This window comes from Saccostrea echinata, unplaced genomic scaffold, assembly GCF_033153115.1.
Source record: "Saccostrea echinata isolate AGI-Se365-2 ecotype Australia unplaced genomic scaffold, CSIRO_AGI_Sech_v1 ptg000009l, whole genome shotgun sequence".
Lineage (NCBI taxonomy): Eukaryota > Metazoa > Mollusca > Bivalvia > Ostreida > Ostreidae > Saccostrea > Saccostrea echinata.
The window spans coordinates 53426005-53446621 of record NW_026889758.1 but is presented as its reverse complement, the minus strand read 5'-3'; the positions used below and the strand labels follow the sequence as shown (position 1 = coordinate 53446621).

Below are 20617 nucleotides of genomic sequence, written 5' to 3'. Positions count from 1 at the left end.
TATCCATCAATATTAGATTCAGAAAGTAAGTCTGGAACTGTCCATCTCTAGATACATCATCATTCATGCTAATTTGGTTAAAATATGGCTAAAATTCACTCATGTGGAAATCTAGGTCAGATCCAGAATCCAAAGCAGGTTAGTTAGTGTACATCCCTAGATGCATCATCCATGCATGTTTGGGCCAGGTAGGGCTTATATTTACTTGGGAATGGACCTGCTCCAAAAAAACTTTAACCTGATCAATCATCTGGAAAATCTAGGTCAGATCCAGCATCTGAAGCAAATATGGTAGTGTCTATCCCTAGATGTATCATCCATGCAAATTTGGTCCAGGTAGGGCTTTTAGTTACTTGGGAATGGACCTGTTCCAAAAACTTTAACCTGGTCACTCATCTGGAAAATCTAGGTCAGATCCAGCATCCCAAGCAAGTGTGGTAGCGTCCATCCCTAGATGCATCATCCATGCAAGTTTGGTCCAGGTAAGGCTTAAATAATCACTTGGGAATAGACCTGCTCCCAAACCTTTAATCTAGTCACTCATCTGGAAAATGTAGGTCAGATCCAGCATCTGAAGCAAGTATGGTAGAGTCCTTCCTTTGATGCATCATCCATGCAGGTTTGGTCCAGGTAGGGCTTATAATTGGGTACCTGCTCCAAAAACTTTAACCTAGTCACTCATCTGGAAAATCTAGGTCAGATCCAGCATCTGAAGCAAGTGTGGTAGTGTCCATCCCCAGATGCATCATCCATGCAAGTTTGGTCAAGGTAGGGCTAATAGTTTCTTGGGAATGGACCTGCTCCAAAAACTTTAACCTAGTGACCCATCTGGAAAATCTAGGTCAGATCCAGCATCCAAAGCAAGTGTGGTAGTGTCCATCCCTATATGCATCCTCCATGCAAGTTTGATTCAGGTAGGGCTTATAATTAATTGGGAATGGACCTGCTCCAAAAACTTTAACCTGGTCACTCATCTGGAAAATCTAAGTCAGATCCAGCATCCGAAGCAAGTGTGGTAGTGTTCATCCCTAGATGCATCATCCATGCAAGATTGGTCAAGGTAGGGCTAATAGTTACTTGGGAATGGACCTGCTCCAAAAACTTTAACCTGGTCAATCATCTGGAAAATCTAGGTCATATTCAGCATCCGAAGCAAGTGTGGTAGTGTCCATTCCTAAATGCATCCTCCATGCAAGTTTGATCCAGGTAGGGCTTATAGTTACTTGGGAATGGACCTGCTCCAAAAACTTTAACCTGGTCACTCATCTGGAAAATCTAGGTCAGATCCAGCATCCGAAGCAAGTGTGGTAGTGTCCATCCCAATCTGCATCATCCATGCAAGTTTGGTCCAGGTAAGGCTTATAGTTACTTGGGAATGGACCTGCTCCAAAAACTTTAACCTGGTCACTCATCTGGAAAATCTAGGTCATATCCAGCATCCGAAGCAAGTGTGGTAGTGTCCATCCCTAGATGCATCATCCATGCAAGTTTGGTCCAGGTAGGGCTTATAGTTACTTGGGAATTGACCTGTTCCAAAAACTTTAACCTGGTCACTCATCTGGAAAATCTAGGTCAGATCCAGCATCCGAAGCAAGTGTTGTAGTGTCCATCCCTAGAAGCATCAACCATGCAAGTTTGGTCCAGGTAGGGCTTATAATTCCTTGGGAATGGACCTGCTCCAAAAACTTTAACCTGGTCACTCATCTGGAAAATCTAGGTCAGATCCAGCATCCGAAGCAAGTGTGGTAGTGTCCATCCCTAGATGCATCATCCATGCAAATTTGGTCCAGGTAAGGCTTATAGTTACTTGGGAATGGACCTGCTCCAAAAACTTTAACCTGGTCACTCATCTGGAAAATCTAGGTCAGATCCAGCATCCCAAGCAAGTGTGGTAGTGTCCATCCCTAGATGTATCATCCATGCAAGTTTGGTCCAGGTAGGGCTTATAGTTACTTGGGAATTGACCTGCTCCAAAAACTTTAACCTGGTCACTCATCTGGAAAATCTAGGTCAGATCCAGCATCCGAAGCAAGTGTTGTAGTGTCCATCCCTAGATGCATCATCCATGCAAGTTTGGTCCAGGTAGGGCTTATAATTCCTTGGGAATGGACCTACTCCAAAAACTTTAACCTGGTCAATCATCTGGAAAATCTAGGTCATATCCAGCATCCGAAGCAAGTGTGGTAGTGTCCATCCCTAGATGCATCATCCATGCAAGTTTGGTCCAGGTAGGGCTTATAATTCCTTGGGAATGGACCTGCTCCAAAAACTTTAACCTGGTCAATCATCTGGAAAATCTAGGTCATATCCAGCATCCGAAGCAAGTGTGGTAGTGTCCATCCCTAGATGCATCATCCATGCAAGTTTGGTCAAGGTAGGGCTTATAGTTACTTGGGAATGGGACTTGCTCCTAAAACTTTAACCGGGACGCCGACGCTAACGCCGACGCCGACGCCAACGCCGGGGGTATAGCATAAGCTCATCTCGACTTCGTCGAGGTGAGCTAAAAATCAAAAAGGATTCGGAAACAAGTTTAAAAACTTATACTAATCCGTTTCCTTATTATTATGATAAAGGTGACAGACCCTTATTAGATAGCTACATAACACGGTTTGAAGCTGCTTAAAAAGTATTTGAAATTGACATACATGTTAAATTAGAAATCATGTCGATTGACACAAATGAATGACGTTCTAATTATACAGAAGAAGTCTAATGAATTTGTACAATATGACTGTATGAGAGAGAAAAAAGCGACATATTATGGTTGAATTTATAGGAAAAATAATTAAAGAACAAATGCAGGAGATTTACAGCAGTAACAGATATTAATTCAAAATTAGGAAGAAAAAATAACAATGAGGAAAAAAAAATAAAAATGACGCTTGCTACACACACTTAAGAGAATATACACAAGAACATACCCACGGGAGAGGGAGTAGTGAATAGATACTAAGGAAAAACTGATTAAATAAATCTCTTGGTAACTACAATATATTTTTGGACAGATTTAAAGATTCCAACATTTTCTGCCAGTGGTAGATTTTGGTCACCAAATAATAATATATTGGTGTTGTTGTAATGTGGAAGTGTGTATATAAATCTATATCTGAGATTTTCAAAATATGGACAATGTAGGAGGAAATGTTCAGAAGTTTCAATCTCGCCACAGTTACAGTTTGGGCTGCTGACAATATTTCGAGAAAATAAATGACTTTTTAGTGAGCTACAATCAAGTCGTAATCTTGTGTGTAATATCTGTTCCTTGCGTTTACCAGTATAATAATATTGAGGGGGTTTACGCTTTGCATTGTTGGCATTTAAATAACGTTTTAAATTTGACAACGAAGGGTTTTGTTTGATAGAATCGGGCAATTCGTTCCAGAGCTTGATGGTTGATGGGACGAAGGAGTTACTATAGTGGTCAGTTCTACATTTGACTTGCTTGATGTTACACTTTTGTCTAGTGGAATGATTGTGTATATCTTGATTTTGTGGTGGGACTAGATCCGAAACGTATTGAGGAGTTTGGCTGTAGACCATTTTGTGGAACTGTATAATTTTATGTTTATATCTCCTATCTTTTAAAGATTCCCAACCAGTCTCCTGATAAAGACTATGAAGACTTGCAAGTTTCGTAGAGCCGGTTACTATGCGAGCGGCCTCAATATTGATATGTTCGATTTTATTGACAAGATCACTGGACATATTATCCCATATAACGTCACCATATTCGAGTAGCGGTCTAACGTAAGAAAAATACAAATTTTCAAGCGATTTTCTATCAATAAGAAATTTAAGTTTTCTTAGTAGATGAAGACGTTGAGATGCTTTCAGAAGGGTTGATTATATGTGCAAATCCCAGTGGCCGTTTTTTGAAAAATGTATTCCAAGGTGTTTGTGACTTTCCACATTTTCGATTATTTGGCTATTCAGATAAAGTGGGGGGTGTGTGATGGGGATGCGTTTATTGCTAAATAATAAACATTCGGTTTTTGAGGGGTTGAAATCGACCAACCATTGCTTAGCCCATGCACTTATCTTATCAAGGTCATTGTTTAATATCTGACTGGCTGTGCAAGCATTATCAACTACTATATACAGGGTTGTATCATCTGCAAACAATTTAATTACACAATTAATTCCACATACAATATCATTTATGTAAATGAGAAATAACAGAGGACCAAGAATAGATCCCTGGGGTACACCAGCTTTGATGCTACCCCAGGCTGATGAGGTGGAGTTGAGTATTACTCTTTGCTCCCTATTTGTAAGATAACTTTTAAACCATTTGAGCAAATTCCTATTTATCCCTGCAGTTCTTAGTTTAAACAGGAGACCCTCATGCCATACTCTATCAAAGGCTTTACTTATATCACAAAAAACAGCTCTTACTTCTTTTCCGGAATCTAGTGCTTTGCCTATGTCATTAGATATATCGAGTAATTGATTTATTGTAGAGTCACCTGGAATAAAACCTGACTGGTTTGAACAAAAGAAATTATTGTTGGATAAGTATAGATATACACGATTGTAGATACATCTTTCCATTACCTTTCCGGTTATGGAGATAAGTGATATAGGTCTATAATTAGAAACATTATTCCTGTCACCTTTCTTATATATTGGGGTAACGTTTGCTCTTTTCCATTCTATCGGAAATACCGCTTTTTTAAGAGACAAATTGAAAAGTTTACATAATGGTAATTTTAATATAGAAGCTGCCTCTTTAAGAAGACGGGGATTAATAAGATCTGGGCCTGTAGCTTTGGAAGTATCTAATGAAAGAAGAACTGTTTCGATTTCGGTTGCATCAAGAGTTAAGTCAAGGAGTGTTTCGTAATTACTAGAGGAATCTGTATTAGGTAATCTGTTTGAATGATCATCAATTGATGACTGTTTTAGGAAAAAGGTATTTAGTAATTCGGCTTTGTCATTGTCATCTTCGTATGTTTTACCTTCGAAAGTAAGAGGAGTATTTGTAAAGGGTTGTTTAGAATTTAAATTTATTAACTTGTTTACAATTTTCCACCATTTTTTTAATCATTGCACACGTTAATTCCAGATGAGAGCTTACTGTAGTACTCATCTCTGAGTTTCCGGACAAGGCCGACACACTGATTACGAGTTCTTCTATAGTTTTCCCAGTCATTATCTCTCTTAGTCCGTTTAGCTTTTTTATGGAGACGACGTCTTTTCCGAATGAGTTTTCTTAAAGTGTTATTGAACCATGGTGGGTCAGATTGCCGAATGATCACTGTTTTATTGGGAATTGACATTTGTGCACATTCGACTATAATTTTATTTAAGTTAGAAACGCTGTTGTCTATGTCTGATTCAATAAGTAAATCATCCCAGTTTACATTTGCTAAATTTTGTCTGTAGGAAGTGTAGTCACCATTATCAAATAGCCATATTTTCCGTTTGAAACATTGAGATTCTAGAGGGGGTTGACTGAGGAGACCGTAAGTAGGACAATGATATCGAATATATTGGTCTAAGAAACAATCACCAACCGAAGACCTCACCACAAGTGAGGTGTTACTTACGAGTATAATATCAAGAAGTGACGACGAATGCTCAGTGAAGTATGTAGGTTCTTCAATAATTGCAGCCCGGAGGACCGGGCTGCTCTATACATATAAGTTTAAGTGTTGGTATATGGGGATTGAGGTGGGAGAAGTTATTCAGAATTAAAGGTTTTCTAAACATTAAAAAGATTGTTAATCAGAATGTTCTTTCCCTTTATAAATTACGAGATACACAATATATTTACTTCCATAAAGTGAATCTGTAAAAATATATATGTTTTTCATATTTAATATATAAAGTTGCTTATCATTTACTATCGAAAAAACGACAGGTCCCTTTTTTTAGAACATCGAATTTCACTTATCGCATAAAAACGTACTCTACACAGCTCGTGTTTTATATTCTTAAGGTGAAAGACATTTTTGAAAATAGGTGATGCATGTGTCTGGTTTCAAATTATATTTTATGCAACCAACATTTACTTGAGGAATTGATAAAGTTTAAAAGGGTATCGTTTTTGTTCGATTTTCATCCGACTATAAGTTTTCAAAATATTCTCGACTATCGTCTCCATCATTTAGACGCATGCCTTTTTCACACATATCGAAGCGGTTTGATGATCAAGACTCATTTCCATTGTTTACTTTATTTATTTCCCGGGCGACAATTGATGGTTACATCAATGTTTTCTTGTTTGAAACATGTTATAAGTCTGTATAATGTTTAATAAATGATCGGCTTGCGTGTTTGGTGAAAGTAGATTGGCATTAAAATCCCCAACAATGATTATTTTGCTTATATTAGTATTGTACGCTTGATCTATGGAAAATTCAATGTCATCCCATATACTTGTAGGTGAGTTTGGGGGACGATAAAATGTACCGTATAAATAGATTTGTTCACGAATAACTATTTCAAGCCAGACGCATTCAACCGTGACAGGCTCTTAATCCGATCGACGTTTCGCAAGTATGTGATCTTTGACATACACGGCTACGCCCCCGCCTGTTTTGTTTTTCCTACAGTAACAAAACGGTGTTTGGAAATTTTTTAACGAAATATCTGAAAACGATTCATCGTTGTTTAACCATGTTTCAGTAAATGACAGTATACTATGGTTATGCAGTTCGCTTTCTAAAATGTCTAGCTTGGGTTTTAAGCTTTGAACATTTAAATGTACAAATGATATCCCGGTTGTACCGTCAAAAATTGATGAATATGAGTTAGATGAAGCAAAAGAGCCTTCAGTTGTGTTTGTTGAAGGACCAGGATTTGATTCAATATCTCCTGACAATTTTCGAGTTAGTGCTGACAAGTTGGTAAGCAAGTTAATATTTTTAGAGATATAGGCATATGAAGGCATAGAGAATGGCGCAAAGTACTTATGAGTACGATTTTTTTGTACAATTTTACAATACTCGTAAAGATCGGAAAGTAAGATGATCAACATGATAACTGGAACTCCATTACTTTGAAGCTTAATATCAAGTTGATACAAATAATTTCAAACACACTTAAGTGCAAAATAGAACGTGTAGCTTTTGAATAGTAATTTCCCACCCTGGCTCGATATTGTGCTATTTCAATACCCATGTCTTAAGTCACACCTCGACAAAAAACAAAAAAAAAATAGAGAGCCAGGGTTAACACTACATGAGCAAGAATATAACCAAAAACATGGGTATGTGGAATCAGCTAAATAGCAAGCGATTTGTAGACATCTTATAAATGGGTTGTAAAAAACAAAGTCTGAGATAAACCAAACAGAAAAGCAAAGAGTATACATGTATATACAGGGGATCATAAGAACAAGCATAATGGGAGTAGTTCAAATGGTTGAGGTGCATGGGAAACTAGCGTGAGTCGATTTGGAAAGATATGTACCTTAAATGTTTTTGTTTACATTATATACAAGGGAGTGTTCGAATGGAACAAAAATGTCACAGATCAGAGTTCAGGATTTACATGGTATGACCAAATGGAGTAAGATCCGACTCTTGTTGGATTATGAACACTTTGTCCTTTAAATCACGGATACGGATCTTCCCGTTTGAGGACCAGACTTGTTTGATACAGTGTTTACGGCTGAGCTGCCTCGCAATAAACATGAGTCTATCACGGTATTTGGTGAGGTTCTCATTTACCGAAATATTTTTGGTATCGGGATGGTTTTTGAATTTCTCCCAGTTTTTGATTAGCCTGAACTTTAAGTCGACGTTTTTCATCTTGGCGATAATCTGCCTTGGACCGTTTCGGTTTTTATTATTGGGGTTACCGACTCGATGGGATACTTCGATATCACTTGGCTGAAGTGGGATACCCGCCTTTGCTGATGCTTCGAGTAGCAGTGTTGAGGTGTCCTCACTTTGTTGTTCTGGGATGCCAGATATCCGGACCATGGGGCGCCTGCCATATTGTTCAAGTTCGTCGAGCTGGCGGAACAGGTTTTTATTTTCATTCTCCAAGTTGATAATCCTGTTATTAAGTGGTTCAACTGCTTTCGCTACCTCGGATACTACCAACTGGGAGATCTCCTCTTGTAGTGCCTGTTTTACAGCCGCAGCAATTCGCATGACATCATCCTCTCCAAGAACAACTTGCAGAGGTGCAAAAGCGGGACTTGGAATACCTGGGTGGCCTGGTATGAATGGCGGATGGCCGTAAGGAATCTGTTGTACTGGAGTAGACATATGAGGGAATGGATGAGGTTGTAATGGGTTGACATTGCTTGGACTGGTGGAAAGAGAACCTTCTCTCTGCTTTTTAGGGGAGCGAGAAGTTTCAGAGTTAGATTGAGATAGGGCACTCAGATTTCTTTTGTTGTTTTCGTTGTTACTGTCACCCATTATGCGTTTTTTATATAACTGTTGATGTAAAAATTACAATGGAACACTCAATGGAACACTCAAAGTACATTCAAAGCACACAGTACTTATATTTGTAACACAGTGCATGTAAGCAGAGACGGTAAGGTATAATGATAAGAATATCAACCAAGGGGTTCATAAACATAAAAAATAACTGTAAGTTGGGCGAAGTTGGAGACTTATAGCTTGAAGTTCCTATAAATGTTTGAAGTATGTATTCAGAAATGTCAGACGATGCAGCATAGAAGAACACAAAGGTAATGAACTATAGCGCACTGACATCGATAAACTGTACGGTGAGTAGATCTCATCGGTCGCTCACAATCTACCCAATACAAGTTCTATAAAAAACTGCATCTAAATAATAATTTCATGAAATCTTCACCAATACTTCTCTCATAAGTGTTGTCTCCCAACTCCTACTATGACCCATCACCGCATACCACAATGTTGCACAGAATAAGTTACATATTCTGCGGAGCTGCACAAACCGTGTATACTACCCAACAAGGGCAGCAACTCTTTTTCCTGTTTTTTAAAACTAATTATACAAACATTTATCAAAAATCTTGAAAATAACAAGTCATGTTTACATAAGTAAACTGAATAAGTTTAACCGCGTATAGTTTTAATTTTTTTTTATTCAAAGTATCACAATAACGGGATTTAAAGGAACAAAAAATGTATAGATTAATAAGGATGGTTGCAGAAAGGTTAAATTTTGAACATCATAGAGAGTTTGCAATTTCTTAATGTCTTAGAAATTTGTCATTTGCCACATTTACAACCAAAATCGATCCAAAAATGTATACCAATCCGGGCATAAATTTTTTGGTTTGTATCATCTGTCCTTGGTAAAATGCCCGCTTTAATATATTCTCATGGCATAAAAACTAAGCACTCTAGACTGACACCAAGACTTCTGCTTATCTTCATTTGTATTTATCTTTCACCTTTCAGCCATTGTTACTAAGAGAAACTAATTTTCCTTCATTCGTTCCAAACCACATAAACTACTGCGAGTAAATATAAAAATATATTGGGGGAGGGGAGGGGGGGGGAGACGCAAAATGACAACAATTTCAACATTTCAGCATATTTGTTCTCATAATCTAAAATGTGGAACTTTTGTGGTGATAAATCAATGCCCCATGGTTTCTATCCAAAGATCTGTGTACAGTGGCTGCAACGTTATTGTTGGCAAACCAATCGTGTAGAATTGTTCGTGTAACGCGCGTGATCGTTCGTGTAACGTGCGAGATCGTGCGTGTATCAGACTCAATCGCTTGCGGTTTTAATCGTGCGTGATCGTGCGTTAAGAAACGTGTAAATTTCGTTTTGTAAGTTTTTATCGGAATGTTATTTGTTATACAAGCATTTCGCTTGTATGTTTTTTTTTTTCAATCCAAATAAAATAAATGAAGCCCGATTTACAGAATTGTAAGCAGAACCAACTATTTATCGCTTGGGAATAAGCAATATAGTAAGTCGTACAATATTATATGTTCTGGTCAAATAGCGTGATTTTTTGTGATAAACCGTACTTAGATGTTTAAATATTTTTTTTCTCTGATGTTAATTAAAATTGTTTACTGCTAATTATGATCAAGATATTTTTAAAATCAATAGATCGAAAATGGGTATTTTTACAAATAAATAAATAAACAATTCTCAATGCTTACATAAACATTTAGTCGGCAGATTTTATCGAGCGTTAATCGTGCGGAATCGTTCGTGTAACGTGATCGTTCGTGTAAGTTGTCAACAAAAACGTTGCAGCCACTGTATTTTAAACAACCTCAATTGATATTCTAATCACAATAAATCATTTGTTAAATGATACTAAAAATTGTAGATTGAAGGTAAATCACAGATTTTTTTTTTATATTTGCTTCATAACAATCAATTTCCATCATTCTTCTATTCTTTTTAAATTTTGCTTTAACATACCTGGTCCGTTAATTGATTTTCCAAAAGAAATTGAATTTATAATTAAAATGAGCACAATCTCAGCATACCAAGCGATACAGAAATCGACAGAAATGACTTTTTTTCGTACTTTTCAATTTTATAAAGAAATAATTGTTAACTTTAGTGAGAGTTATTTTTCTTATCAGAGGGTCATTGAACCTTAAGTAAACCTTTTCATTCCAAACTTTAAAAAAAAATGCATCTAGACAAACTATAACTATTTTTTGTTCTTTAAACATTGATCACATCTTTCTCATCAATTAAGGTAGGACGTACCTTTCTTCAAAACACATGTATACTGATGTTTTAAATTTTGACTACCAAGGAAGATGTGGGCCTATTTTTCTAAGCGACGTGAGAGCAAGTACGTGATAGTTTGCAAGAATTGTCACTTGATTCTATATCAGTTATATCCTCATAAACAGCAGAGAATAAGTATTTGTTACTTGTAAGGAAAGGACTTTTAAAAATCTTATAGCCCGCTACACTATCAAATTCTTGTGGAATAAAATTTTTATTTATATATATATTTCAATACGTACACAACAAAACTTACACACCATAAAATAAATTTAATTTTATCGAGTTTTCGAGGAATTCATACTTACACAGTACTCGGGGGAAAAAATGAAAAACATCCTAATATACATGTAATCATAAATTCATATTAATATCATAAACACGAGCAATGAATTTTACTTGTGTCTATATAATAAATGAGCTGAACCCGTTTACCGTAATTTTCAAATTACAATGTACATGTTTATCAAGTCACTTTACATATTGATAAATTACGAAGCGGATAATCAAAAATACCTATATAAATAATACACCGAATAAAAGATTGATGTTTGATCAATATTTGACAGCACATTAATATCGTTTTATGCAAACGAGGTATAGTATATTACAATAGATCTCAATTTATGTGAAGTAACTCCACCCACATTTTCAAGATTTAATCGTGAAAGTTTGATAACCGTTTGAAAACAAATATCGGAGAAATATACAGGTAACGATGAAAATAAACATCCACTTGAAGAGGTTTATCCATCCATCGTATAAACCTTCTGTCTCGTGTTTTCCTGCTTCGCGTGTCTTTAATGGGTACCAGGTGTTTTCTTCCACATTTTCAATGGCGTGTCTTGCACCTTTCCAGCATCCGGGTCCTTCGAGTCGCCACTGTGGAGGTGTGCACGGGCCAAAGAATAGCTTTCTCCATAATGCATTATCAGTGAAGAAGAGCTTCCACAGATTTGGCTTACACCCGATGTGTTGTGCAAGTTTGTCGATGTACTGAATAAAGAAGATGACAAGACTATACCGTGCCGAGTCAATACCTTTTGCTTTCAGTTTGGCATGTTTTGCTTCAACTTCTTTCATGCGCTTTGCAGCACTTGGTAGCTTGCACTTCTCAGAAAATGCGCGAGTAACCCATCTTGTTTGCATTTCTAGAATCGGAGGAAGAGCACCAAATGGTTGGACAAGGCCAATAATGGCCAGAGTCAAAGGTTCAAGGTCTGCTGGCCACACTAGTTCGTATAGATAAGGGAAGGAATTTTCTACTTTTACAACATCCTCCTGGAGAAATGGGAAGCTGAAATTGTACCCGGTGCCCAAAATCACCACATCAATATTGTCAAGTTTTGTTCCATCCACAAAGATCGCACCGTCCTCGGTGAATCTCTCAACGTCGGTTTTTACATTGATCGTTCCTAAAATAATGCGGTTTGGAAGGTCGTCACTTATGGTCACAGCTCCACCATTGAATCTTGTGTTGGGTGAAAGTCCATATTTGGAATGGCTATATCGGTTATTGACACCATGGTAAAGGAATGGACGCAACAACGGCCATGGAAGACCCTGTCGAAAACGGCTGACGGCAATGTGGTCAAATGGACGACCTTGGTCAGCAGCTCGCTGTATTACAAATGTACCACTTCGTGTGCTGACATAAACCTGAAAGAAATAGACAATATTGACTACATTGGATTTTACTCTACATTGACTAGAATTTAAGTAAGATTTCTGAGAGTATAAGAAATGTAGTTGTGCATCGAAAATTAACAAGCGTCTTGAATAGAAAGTTCGTGCAGTTACTTACATGCTCGGCATGCCTACTAAGATCACATGCCACGTCTGCTGCAGAATTTCCAATTCCAATCATTAAGATTCTCTTTCCTTCAAATCCACGAAAGTCTTTGTAATCATGGGTGTGCAACACTCTTCCTTTAAATTTTTCTAGTCCTTTGAATTTGGGAATATTTGGCTCATGGAGGTGACCATTACACACCATTACAAAGTTTACCTTCCTTTTCTCCACTTTCCCGCTCGACAGGTTTTTTGTTGTTATCACCCATTCACCCGTATCTTCAAAATCATCTGCTTTCTCCACACGTTCCACTATGTGTTTAAATTTGATATACTTCATCAAACCAAAATGTTCGGCGTAAAGTTTCAAATAACTTTTGAAATGTCTATGTGCCATGAAGTTTGGGAAATCTTTAGGGATTGGGAAATCGCTGTAGCAGGTCATTTCCTTGCTGGTATTGATGCTGCAAGAGTTGTACAGACTCGGATCACCTTCTTTGGGAACATCATGGTAGTTCCAGAGTCCACCAACATCATCGTCTTTCTCGAAGCAGATTGGTTGTAGACCTTCATCCAAGGAGTTTTTGACCGCCGCCAATCCGGATACACCGGCGCCAATTACGCAAACTGTCTTTGGCATTCTAGCAAAAACAAAAGGTTTAAAACATAATGTACAAAAATTGGTAAGTAATTTTGTGATTGATTTTTTATTACCTATTTATTTATTCATAATTGTAAAAAAAAAATACTTTGACGAAGTTTGGGTACTTGCTTTATCGATCTGCACCGTTCGCGTATCAGGAATATATTCGTGTGCGTACTTTAAAATCTTCTGATATAAATTCAGTTTTCACGTCCCTTACTTTGTATATATAAGATTTTTTTTATTTAAAGTGAATAGAGAGGTGAGATTTCATACGTGTTCGTGTACGGGTACGTCTAGTAGGGGAATTCCCTAAATTTCTTGCCTATTACGTCATCAGTTTTGGCGTTGATAAGTTTTTCTACACGTTCCTACAACTTGTCATCTTCGCTAGCCAAGGGCTTCTGATACGCTACTCTCCTCATAAGCCCTTGGCATACGGTGTTAAAAAAAGTTGGGATTTTTTTCTCAAGTTGTGATTGGAGTTGATCGACATCGTTCGACCAATCAGCAATTGTTTTTTGTAAATGACGATATTTGCGTTCGGGATATATCTTGACTCTTTAATATCGGTCATGTAAAACGCAAGTAAACAATGATCCGTAAGATAACATGCCATTCTATGAATAGCAATATGGTGTCATCCAATTTCTAAAGCAACGTGCAAAATATGTTATTAAGAATCTATACTGAAGATGTAAATTTGCATTTTTACATGTTTAAATAACAAATTAACATAACTCAGTACCTTCTTGTTAATTATTCTTTAAAAACAATTTTTTTTAAATACGCTTTTTATTTCTGTCGATGACGCAATCTGTGCGTACCAATCATGATCACGTGACAAAAACAATCCCGTCTTTTGTCAGCACCGTATGCCAAGGGTTTATGAGGAGAGTAGCGTATCAGAGACCCTTGGCTAGCGAAGATGACAACTTGTAAAAAGGCATCTACACGTAGGTGTAAACTTTTAGCTTTTTCAATAAAAACTAGTCAATTTATGTGTGAAACTGTTATTGTTGTTATAATTATTTAGGATGTTAAGTTTCATGAACACTTATTTTAACCATGTTTTGTTCACTAACTAAAGTCAAACTAATGTCACAAACCTACTAAATAGTTGAAACAGAGAGACACCGATTGCACTCTACACGTTCACGTCATTAGAGAGGTTGAGATTTCATACGTGTACGGGAATTCCCTAAATTTCTTGCGTATTACGTCATCAGTTTTCGTGTTGATAGGTTTTCTACACGTTCCTACAACTTGTAAAAAGGCATAGACTACACGTAGATATAAACTTGTAGCTTTTTCAATAAAAACTAGTCAATTTATGTGTGAAATTGTTATTGTTGTTAATTATTTAGGATGTTAAGTTTCATGAACACTTATTTTAGCCATGTTTTTTCACTAACTAAAGTCAAACTAATGTCACAAAACTACTAGATAGTTGAAACAGAGACACCGATTGCAGTCTACACGTTCATGTTACACGTCATTAAAATCTCAACAGACAAATAAAAAAAAAAAGTGTACGTCAAAGTTTGTGCACACGTACACGTACGCGTACAAGTTTAAAATCTCAACCTCTCTATTAAAATCTCATCAGACAAATAGTTGCAAGCGTTAATTCGATCCCGCGTGAACAAAGAAAGCATTTTATTGCTTACTTAATTAAATCCTAAATTTGAAAAAAAAAAAAGTACTTCTGGCAAAAGGCTCGGTACATTGTATTTTTGCATTTGAATCTTTTTCTTCATTTATGTAAATTGAACTGAAATTAACAAAAATTATCTTCACAAAGCAAGAAATTTTATTACTCTTAAAAATCTCATGTATTATAGTTTAAAATAAAAGCGTTTTTAACTTACCTGTGCGAAAGTCTGGGAGACTGTAAGTCTTCGCCTAAACAGAAGGGAGTTTAAATCGAATTCTCGGTTTCATAATATTTTCCGTAGGTTATTGCTGAGGTCTCCTTATCTATTTAGAACGACGCAAATCATTAATTGGATAAGAATTATGGAAGACTTTGTATTAAAGAACGTGCCTATGTGGACATTGCAGCAATTTGGAACGATGACCGAGATTGAATAGGGTGAAAGTTCATTGAGGTTATTGAGGTCATTGAGGCAGTACCTGAACAGACTCAATTTTGAGTTGGTTATCGCATGTGGTTAGAGACAGGATAAAAGACACGCCTTTGTTTAAATAATCATTTCCTTTTCCCAAATTTTCAAATTAGGACCAATTATGGAACGCAATGAATATGCAATTGTTTTCCCCCATGCCATCAGTGTTTATACTATTGTGGAATGCAGCCCTGACCTGTTCATGCATATTATGATCCCTATGAATTGAGAACATCTTATATATTTATCTATAGCATTACAAAACACGAAGAACTCATTAACTTGTGAATGCCGTTGGCGAATATTCTCATTCGAATTTATATCTATTTGTAACAAATAGTAATTTCTTTTTTCATTATGAAATGAAACCACCTAATAACATGATGAATATACATGGGTTTTATTAGTTCCCTATCGGGGAAACCGGAGGGGACTGTAGATTTCCTCTGCTTCTGTCCGTCCGTCTGTCTTTCCCACTTGGTCTTCTGCACTTTTTTCCTAAACGCTTGCAGATATTGAGCTGATTTTTGGTATGTGAGTGTATCTTGATAAGTTACAGATCAAGTTTGCATTTCGTTTCGCTTCATTGATTTTTGACGGAATTGGGACCTTTTCAATTTTTAAGAGTTTTCCGCAATTTTTTCGTTTCGCATCAATGATTTTCATCAGAATTATGGCACTTTCAATTTTTAACGGGAACCAGATAACACTTGCCGGTAGGGGACTAGTATTGCTAATGCAATACTCTCAGAATGCTTGTTCTATGAAAACTCCAAATTTAAGGTTGACAGACCTTTTCTTTCCCTCCTCAAGAACAAAAGTGATCACTAAAACCTAAAGATTATCATTTTTAACTTAAGCTCTAGTGACTAAACCAATGATATATCTAGCAAGTCTGAAGTCTTGAAGGCGATAATCACTCGAAAAAAGACTTTTTCATCTAAGAAGACGTTCATCCAAAGGGCATCCCATTTAAAATGATTGTAAAACCCGTCAACCAGTCATTTAATTTATAAAGACCCTTGTATTACATATTATCTTTAGAATATCTTTTACATACTGACATTTAAGATAATTTTGTTTTAGATGTACAATATCTAGACCTGTAAGGTATGTTTATAATTGAAACGTTTGGAATATATACTATAGTATATTAAGTTTTAGCAATCATAAATACAGGTATGTCACCTGACTATAAATTGACATAATGCCATAGAGGGCCGACGTAATTTCACATTGACGCCAAAAGTGGTTAACACGCTCAACGCACTCAATTTATACTGTTGAGGTTTGAAAATTAAGTGAATCATTTCATAGGTTTTAATTTATGATACGCAAATATATCTTCCAACACAGTCACAAATGTAAATATAATGTAAATGTAAGTAGAAAAGAATTATCTGAAAACATTTATCGGGATACTAATACGGGTTGGTACGTGATCAAACTATCATAAAGGGCTTTATGGGATGAACACGTGACCAACGGGGCCAAATCTCTTACCAAACCGTATTTAGTTAAAATGAAACTTTATTTCTTGATAATTAAACTTACCCAAACTACAATATCTTAAACCTGAAATACAGCACAGCATAAATAAACCCTTGTATTACAAATCTTTTAAATCGTACCTTAAAATATGATATATATGTTACATTAAAAGTTTAAATCAAGTTAAACTAGATAGTTATAGATAAGTTAAAACTTTAGATCTAAACTTTTAATGTAACCCATATATATAATGCAATCATGTAAACAGAAGTTAATTCTACATGTATGTCAAAGCGAATTAGGTTCGATCCTCAGGTTGAAAATGATGTTTCTGTTTTATTTATTTATTTTGTTTTATTCGCGCCCCTTCGACATTTTTTCACTCATATTGGAAAGTTATGAATTAACGGTTTGTCTGGCACTTACTGAGCAGCAACACGTACTTCGAAATCCTGGACCGTCTCGTGAAAAGGACCGCGGTGGGTTGAACTTCTGAGGTGTTTAATCAATCGGCAGTTTTCAATAATATATATAAAAGGTTTTGAGCTTTTTGTCAGTAAAACCCTTGCTCAATTTTTCTTATGAACATTTGAAATTACTCTTAGATAAAAATGATGTTCTGTTTTGTCAATATTTATCATATGTGAATAATAATCCGCCTATTTATTGTCATCTTTGAGATCTAGCATAGCGTGGAAGCAAAGCCATAATCCTTGTTTATAAAATAGATTTCGGGTCAAATAAAGAACCTCTAAAACAGTAAACGGCTCTGGAACCTGCGATGTGAACTCAACTCTTATCACTGCGCTTCTCCGGCGACAAGAACGTGTCTCCGTAATTTTCTTTGTAATAAAAATCAAATTGGGGGATCTATGCACCTCTAAATGCTAGGAAAAATGTATCTTACGTTTTCTCCAGGCCCGTAGAAAGCAATTTCAGGGGGGGGGGGGGCTACCAAACGGAAATTCCTTGACAAGTCAAAAAAAGGTCACCAGACGTTATTATTGAGGGAACACAAGCATTTTCTATAGTATACTATATATCGGCAAAATTATTGGGGGCACACCCCTCAGTGCCCCCTCCCGGTTCCTACGGCCATGTTCTCAATACAATTCTATTATCTTTACATGTAAGATTTTCTTATCAATGACTGATTTTCCTTTATAGTTAGGGCCTGCAGGAAAAATTTGATCTAGACAGACAGGACAAGTCTTGCATAATCTATAAATTGCTCGAGCAATACATGCACTGCTGATATTAATTATAGCACGTGGTATTCAGTTCAAGTAATCTGACAAACAGCATTTCAGAAAAATTCCAGTCAGAAAGATTATTAAAACTCTTTTCAACAAACAGATCCACTTATCATAGAGTCCTTCAATTTGATTAACTCCTGCCTCGCGAGTTTTCATAGGGAACCATGTGTTTTCTTCCTCACTTTCGATGGCAGCCTTCGCCCCATATGCATTCCACTACCCTGGTCCATTTAGTCGCCACTGGCTAGGGATGCAAGGTCCAAAGAACAATTTCCTCCAAAGGGCATTGTCAGTGAGGAAATACTTCATCATCTTTGGCTTGCAATCGATGTGATACGCAAAATTATTCATATAGGCCTATATCGTAGTACATAGGCCACAATGAAATGTCGGGGAGACAAATCATGACTTGCCTTAATCATTGCAAGCCTTCGCTCTACCTCTAGTTTTTTTGTTTGGCAATAGAAGGTAGTTTACACTGGCCAGCAAATGCACGTGTTATCCATCTCGACTGCATCTTCAAAATGGCGGGAAGTGCCCCAAATGGTTGTATCAGCCCTACAACAGGCTAGTGTTTGGCATTCTATTGAAACTGGCCAGATATGGAAAATGATTTTCCATTCTTATCAATCCATCTTTCAGAAATGTAAAGCTGATTGAATAAGTGCCAAATATAACAGCATCTATGTTCTCCTCTGCAGTGCCATCTGAAAAAATAACATTGTTTTCTGCGAAATTTTCTACATCGGTTTTTGCGGTAATCGTTCCCTGTATTATCCGATCCGAAAGTTCATCAGAGATTGCAACGGGTGTTAACCGGAAAGGACCATTTGGAGCAAGGCCATATTTTGCAAAATTATATCGATCCCTGATTTTTTTAAACTTTATACAACCATTCCCCATGATAAATTAAAGTCCAGGCTTTTTGACATCATAGAGAAACTGCTTTTTTTCAATGAAAATGGAACTCGTCAATATATACTTACCTTGTCATTGGTCATTTGCAAAATTATTTTGTTTTAAAAAAAACATTCTGATTGTGCACACAAGTACTCTGAAGTTAATATAAAAACTATGCTTGAGTTTCTGATTGACAACATCTTTGAAGTTTTTGGAGATCAAGCTATTGACAAACAAGTTGATGAAACAAGGATATCAGCAGTCTCGTTTGAAGTCATCATTTCGCAAGTTTTATGGTCGATACAATGACCTTGTCAGCAAATACAACCTATCATTAAGTAATGCTGACGGACGTATTTTCATGCTAATTGTTAGGCCATTATTTACACACTGAATTATCAACGGATTTTTCCGTTTTTCTCGATCATAACAAGGAGCACACGGCGGGTATGACCGGTCGGCAGGGGATGTTCACTCCTCCATGGCATCTGATCCCACCTCTGATGTTTTTGGAGGTCCGTGTTTGCTTTGCTCCACGTTTTTATTGTTTAAATGGACTTTGAGCTTGAAAACTGTTCGTTATCACCATATTTCATTGATATCTTTGTGATCATGTTTGTAACACCGTTCCTCTAAATTTCTCCAGTCCCTGAAACCTCAGAATGTTTGGTTGATGGAGATGTCCGTTCGCTACCATCACAAAGTTAAGTCGATTCCTGTGTTCAGATTTTGCACGGAGACAATCCAATCACCTGATCCTTTATAATTGTCTGCTTTTCTGACTCTTTCCACGCGATGCTCGAATTTATGTAATTACGAAGACAGAAATTGTCCGCATACATGTAAATCTAAATATTTCTTAAATAATTTATGATGAATAAAGTTTGGAAATTCCTTTGGAATCGGAAAATCACTTTAACATTTCACCACTTTACTGGTTTTGATGCAGCAGGATTTGAAAGACTGGAATCTCCATTTTTAGATGTTTCACGATAATTCCAGATTCCACCTAGGTCGGAATCTGTTTTCAAAACAAATAGGGATCAATCCTTCGTCTAGTGATTGTTTACTTCCGGAAAGCCTGGCCACCCCGGCTCCAATGATGCAAATTTTCTCAATTTCTGAAATCTCAGACGATCTGATGCTGGTATGTTAATTATTGTATGTATGACTAACTTTTTTTCAATTGTTTAGTATATATTGACTTATTTTTACTTAAAATTCATGCACAATCATTAATGAAACTTGATATATTTAGTGTGTCCATAAAAACAAATAAATTCTCTCGCCAATGTCGTAAAATTAAAAATTTTTCCTGTGAAGATTCAAAATCATTCGTTAAAAGCAGATTTATAAAACTGTGATGACACTCAAAGATGTTTGCTTGAACAGTATAACAAGTATGTACTGACAAAAACGTCAGAGATACTCAAGCTATAGAAAGTCAACTATAAGAAGTGTCATAAATATCCTAAAATGACATAAGATGTAGGTCACTGAGTTTCAACACCTTCTGTTGAATAAAATACATGTACTAGGAAACAAAATACATGTACATGTACATATATAGGCCTACATGCATGCAGTGGCTTTATCACGAAGTGACAAATTATCAGAAGTGCGGCAAAACACTCAAATTTCTTTCTCTTCACGAAGAATGTTGTGCTTACTGCATGGCCGTAGGAACGGGGGGATAATTTTGCCGATATATAGATGTATAGATTACTATAGAAA

At 36.5% G+C, this 20617-nt stretch overlaps 2 protein-coding genes and 1 pseudogene across 2 annotated transcripts in view; 1 reads left to right on the top strand and 2 right to left on the bottom strand.

Moving 5' to 3' along the window:
• Positions 1 to 11253: 11253 nt before the first annotated feature.
• Positions 11254 to 14994, bottom strand: LOC133183956 (flavin-containing monooxygenase 5-like). Its single transcript, XM_061318828.1, has 3 exons — positions 14979 to 14994; positions 12478 to 13105; positions 11254 to 12332 (listed from the first exon to the last, which is right to left on the bottom strand). The coding sequence occupies exons 2-3, from the start codon at positions 13102 to 13104 to the stop codon at positions 11325 to 11327; spliced, it is 1635 nt and encodes a 544-aa protein (XP_061174812.1). The 5' UTR covers position 13105; positions 14979 to 14994; the 3' UTR covers positions 11254 to 11324.
• Positions 14995 to 18004: 3010 nt separating this feature from the next.
• Positions 18005 to 20558, bottom strand: LOC133182882 (dimethylaniline monooxygenase [N-oxide-forming] 2-like; annotated as a pseudogene).
• The window catches only part of LOC133183102 (molecular chaperone MKKS-like), a 202105-nt gene continuing 201519 nt past the window's right edge, over positions 20032 to 20617 (top strand). The window contains exon 1 of the mRNA XM_061318057.1: positions 20032 to 20048. The gene's annotated coding sequence lies outside the window, so the exon portion shown is untranslated. The remainder of the gene's footprint in view (positions 20049 to 20617) is intronic.

Excerpts from the sequence above, each read along its gene's own strand:
- LOC133183956 (XM_061318828.1), bottom strand. The coding sequence starts at position 13,104 with ATGCCAAAGACAGTTTGCGTAATTGGCGCCGGTGTATCCGGATTGGCG. Across the intron at positions 12,333-12,477 it reads TTAGTAGGCATGCCGAGCAT|GTTTATGTCAGCACACGAAG; the intron begins GTAAGTAACTGC and ends TATTTCTTTCAG.